This window comes from Rattus rattus, chromosome 13 (genome assembly GCF_011064425.1).
Source record: "Rattus rattus isolate New Zealand chromosome 13, Rrattus_CSIRO_v1, whole genome shotgun sequence".
Taxonomy (NCBI): Eukaryota; Metazoa; Chordata; class Mammalia; order Rodentia; family Muridae; genus Rattus; species Rattus rattus.
Window position 1 is genome coordinate 24,674,939 of NC_046166.1, and position 5,162 is coordinate 24,680,100.

The 5,162-nt window shown below is 40.9% G+C and overlaps 1 protein-coding gene across 1 annotated transcript; it reads right to left on the minus strand.

Moving 5' to 3' along the window:
• Positions 1-317: 317 nt before the first annotated feature.
• LOC116914986 (U1 small nuclear ribonucleoprotein C-like) lies at positions 318-1,858 on the minus strand. The gene is made up of 2 exons (XM_032919386.1): positions 1,810-1,858; positions 318-868 (listed from the first exon to the last, which is right to left on the minus strand). The coding sequence occupies exons 1-2, from the start codon at positions 1,856-1,858 to the stop codon at positions 318-320; spliced, it is 600 nt and encodes a 199-aa protein (XP_032775277.1).
• Positions 1,859-5,162: the final 3,304 nt, after the last annotated feature.

The following is a 5,162-nucleotide window of genomic DNA, read 5'->3' on the forward strand; positions in this document are numbered from 1 at the left end:
AAAACTTCAAATTGCGGCCCTCATGGTGCCATGCCAGTGAGTGCAGGCAAGCAGTATGACACTGTCTTTGACCAGACTCGGCGGGCATGTGTCTCCTGATGTTACTAGACTTTTGCTTTAAGACACTCTAGGCATCTTCATCTTTTTATTTTAAGTAGATAATTATTTTCTATAATTTCTTTTCTTTTTTTTTTAACTAAAAGAGCTGACAATATTATTTTCACATTTAGCAGTATAAGTGAAACCGTACTTTTTTGTATCGCTTCTCCCTCCAGAAACATTCTCTTTGTTAGGAAGGGAAGTTCCTTGTCGTACATCTAGTAAACACTTAGGCACAGCACCAAGGTCTCCCGATGAGACAACAAGACATACAAAACAATAAAGAGCACTTGTGCGCTTATCTGTCTGTCTAGCCAGGTCATGCCAGGCCGTGTGGACACCATCATAGGGCGGGTGGGAGGTCTCATCATCCGAGGCCGGGGCATCATGGACATGTGGCCTCCCATGGGTGGTCTCATCCCAGGAGCTGGTCCCACAGGCATCATCCCAGGAGGAGGAAGGCCCATCATTGGCATCACAGGAGGGCCTCCCATGTGGGGTGCAGGTATCATGCCATGCCGAGGAGGACCTGGGAGACTGGGGGGAGGCGGGATCATGGCCTCTGCAGGTGGAGGAGCAGAGAATGGAGCTGGAGGGATTTTTCCTTGATAAAACACAGCCGTTGTTTTGTCAGTCAGACTCTGGGCCTGCTCTTCCATCCATTTCTGGTAATTCTCTTTCACATTCTCTTTGTGTTTCTGACCACTGCAGTGCGTCTTCCTCACAGACGGAGAATTGTGGGTAAGATACGTATCATGCACAAGGCTCACTCGGCGTTTGTGGCATCAGCCTCTGTGGTCGTAAGGTAGATATGGTCTTAAGTGGCTCGTATGGCCAGATGTAACTCATACAAATGACTGAAGATGACGATTTCCTGGTCTTTTTACTGAATAATAATAAAAACCAGAACCTCATAAAAAATGCAATTTTATATAACTTAGAAATCTACCCTAGTTGTAAACAAAGTTTGTGTGCCTCAAATCAGACGATGAGCCTGAAGCCTAACTGATCATTTTTCCTAATTTTTTTTCATAAAATATTCTGTGGTCCTCTTCACCTAGGAAGTGTAGGGAGTTGGGGAGTACCATTCTGAGAAAGTAGACTGATGGGCTGGAGAGGTGGTTTGGCATCAAGAGCATTTGATGCTCTTGCAGAGGACATAGATTCTGTCCCCAAAACCGATATTAGATTATTCATAATGGCCTGAAATTCCAGCATAGGGCATTCCTACGATGTTTTTCTGGTCCCCGTGGGCACTCTCATGCATGTAAATATTCTAGCACACACACAAGTAAGAGTATTTTTTTTAAAAAAGACAGAAAATCTAGATTGTCCCATTATTAACAAATTTATAGAAAGCTCATCTACTTTTCAAGAAAATATCTCATTTATTATAAATCATCCCATTCTCAGCATCCTCAATAATAATTTTGTGTTAGAAAAGAGAAGGTGTTCACTGCAGACTCCAACCATAGAACCCTCTAACCCACCGCTTAATTTTGTAAATGAACTTCTACTGGGCCGTGCACGGTAGCTTTCGTTTCTCTTATACGCGTTGTCACAGTGCAGTGGCAGAACTTAGAAATGGCAGGATAAGCCACAGAGCCAAAAATGTTTGCTGTCTGGTCACTTAAATAAAACCTTTGCCAGTAGAGCGTCACACGGGAGCCAGTACTCTGTGATTCAGTGGTGCCAGATATGCTAACCTACAAGTTATGAATTGCAAATCAGCTATCGAAGGTATTAAAATAGCCGGCATGGTTTAAGTACTGCTCCTCGCTGTTTGCTCCTTAGAATACATTGACATTTAGTGTTTACATTGAACTTTTTACGTTTCTCCTTCTTTGTTGTTGTTCCGATAAAGATTTGTCTTCACCTTTCCAGATGGAAATCTCTCTAAAAATGGTGAAAATTTCCTGCCGACATTCTAAATTTTAAAAGCTCTTTATGGTTCCTGCAGATGTCGACATGATGTCAAAATGACTCTGGACCAAGAAAAGATCCCCTCTCCCCACCCCTGCTCGGCTCTTTCTTTGAGCAATTCCAGATCAATGTGCGAGCTGCATCCTTGCTTTTATCTAATACGAAGAAAGTCAGGGGGCTGATGGCTCCTCCAAAGCTTTCCAAGTTGGCCCAAGATGAAATAAACTCTCCCTAAAGGAAAATAAACGGTGCCCCACGATGCTATTATGGAGTACGCACTGTTAACAATGCCCTTCCATTTTTAATAATACATCATAGCAGAGAGAAGAGGCTAATTGAAGAATCAGTTTTTATTACTGAGAAGGACCTGCAAAGGATTCGGTTCTGTGTGTTTTACTTTTTAAACAAGCACTTGCTTGGATCCCACTCTTCAAGAAATGCCAGTAACAGATCATCGTAAGGAAGGGAAAAAACCTTTGCTGGCTTTCTTCAAAGGAACGTGCCTAATCAGTTGAATTAGCAGCATGCTGTAAACTGATTAAGGGCTTGAGTGAATATTTATTTTTTGTTAGATCAATGACAATTTCCATTTGGTTACCTACAGACCATAAAAAAAAAAAAAAAAAAAAAAAAAGCTAAGACACAGAATGTTACAATTTGGCTCCATTAGATTTTAATATTGTATAGTCTCAAAACAAACTATATTTGGACAAGAATAAATTAAAAGGAAAGAAAACATAATGCAATTATAAAAATAAATAGGTTATCTAGTGGGTGGAGAAGAGGCAGTCATTGTCTTGTAAGTTTGGATTGTTACATAAAAAGCTATAGAGTTGCTGTAGGAAGTATATGACCTTCTCTCCCCTCCCCCCTCTCTGTCTTTCTGTTGCTCTGTCTCTGTTTCTGTCTGTCTGTCTATCTGTCTGTCTCTTTCCCACCCTCCCCTTCTCTCCCTGCTCTGTGTCTCTGTCTGTTTTTACCTCTCTCTCTCTGCTTTTCACTCTACATCCTCTCTCTCTCTCTCTCTCTCTCTCTGTTGAAGCATGAATTGGGTAAGGTTCACATGCTTGATCTCAGTGAGTGTGGCACAGTTGTGTGACTGACATCAAGCTTTTTGGAGATTTTCCTTTTTGCCACTCAAGAAAGCACGTCTAGAAAGCACAGGTGACATTATTAAAGTAATGACTGCAGTGTATTCTGACGCCAGCCTCTGTGTTCTAAGGACTTCCTGTAACAGGTATAAACATAGTCCTATTATCCTTACACAACCGAACAGGTACGAGCCTACGCATCATTTGTTCTCACATTCTCTGCCATTTTTCCTCTGTGCAGATTTTATTTTCAATCAATTTTGCCCCAATATGGCGACAAAACGTGGGTCTTGCAGCACCAGGCTTGTCTTGTCTGTGGTATCCACAATCTCAAAGGACAATAAGGAGAATCAAGCCTCTTCCTTCTTTCTCCTCTCACCCATTTCAGTTGTGCAAAGGGCTCTCATAGAAGCATCTGGCCTCTTAAACATTTTTAGATTACTTAGTGTTAATCTAACAGTCCAGTCTGGAGGACTCTGAATGGCCGTCACATGCTTGCTTGTGCAGGAGAGGAAGACTTGTTTTATTGATAGCAGTCCCAGGAAAAGCAGGAGAAAATGAAAAAGATCCTACTGTAAAAGAGGAGGAGCAGGGTGCTGTATAGAAGGCTCAGCAGTTCAGAGTACTTGCTGCTTTTTCAGAGGACCTGAGTTTGGTTCCCAGTACCCTAGCAGGTGGCTCACAACCACCAGTATTTCCAGACCTTGGAGATCTGAGGCCTTCTTCTGGCCTACTAAAGGCATTTGCACATACTTTCAAATGCACACAGAGACAAATGCACATAAATTCGTAATAAAATAAATGTATGTGCGTGTATGCGTGTGTGTGTGTGCACGTGTGTGCGTGTGTGTGTGCATGAGAGAGAGAGAGAGAGAGAGAGCGCACATATGATCTTTTTCATGACTTTATTTGAACTACTTTAGAAATGAAGTATCCATGTCCTGCTAATAAGAGGACTACACTGCGTTTGAACACAAGAGCAGGTACACACCATACACACACACACACACACACACACACACACACACACACACACACACCACAGATTTTTATCTTTTGTTTTTTGAGATAGAGTTTCTATGTGACTGTGGCTGTCCTGAAACCCACTTTGTAGATCAGACTGGCCTCAAACTCAGAGATTTGCCTGCCTCTGCCGCCCAAACGCTGGGATTAAGCATGTGTGCTTCTACCACCCTGGAGAAATATTTCTTGAGTTTAAAAACATGTGAAAGACAATCACTGGTCCATTCTTAGAACCAGAAGTATCCACATGCTTCTTAAATGTCAGTGAAGGAAAGAGACTTTGGGTCATTCGTCTCACAACTCTTGAGTTGTAATTGTGAGACTTCAATTGAATTGTACACACCATTAACAAGTGGGGACATTTTATGAAGACAAGAAATCAGTGAACTAGATCTTACTGGATTTTTTGCTTGTTTGTTTTGTTTTGTTTTTCTCTGTGCTTTCCAAGCTGATAAAAGGTGAGGGCACATTTTGCTCGTTGAATTTTGGGGAAGAGATTTTAATAGAAATACCACACATGGAAATATTTATACAATTGTTATTATTTATTGCCTTGACTATTGAATATGTGGGTGAGAATACAGTGCAAGATGACATCCAAGAACTATCCCAAGATCTTTGCACTTAAATTCAAATGGTTTCCTGTAATTTATATTAGAGTATCCAAATAAAATGTGGATGATTTAGAGATCTGTGCTTTCAATATGGCGGCATCAATGGCCTTTAAAGTTTTTGATGACACACACATAAAATTTTCTTTGGAAATAAAATTTTTTTTTAAATATATGTAGTTAACATGATTGGAGAGAGCCTGACTCCAACGTGAGTATCGTAAAACTATGCATCTATTTAAGTACAGATATTATGGCCCTGTAGCTCAGTATGTGCACTTACATTTTTAGGGGTTGCTATTGTGCATTTAAATATGAATGAGACATTTTTCTTTTTCCTTCCTTCCTTCCTTCCTTCCTTCCTTCCTTCCTTCCTTCCTTCCTCTGCTTTATATTTAAACTTATGCTCAGATGA

What these genes read in the sequence shown, in the direction of transcription:
- LOC116914986 (XM_032919386.1), bottom strand. Translation starts at nt 1,858, where the DNA reads ATGCCGGCTATTTTAATACCTTCGATAGCTGATTTGCAATTCATAACT. An exon ending in TGATTTGCAATTCATAACTT is followed by an intron (nt 869 to 1,809) that starts GTAGGTTAGCAT and finishes ACAAACGCCGAG; the next exon opens with TGAGCCTTGTGCATGATACG.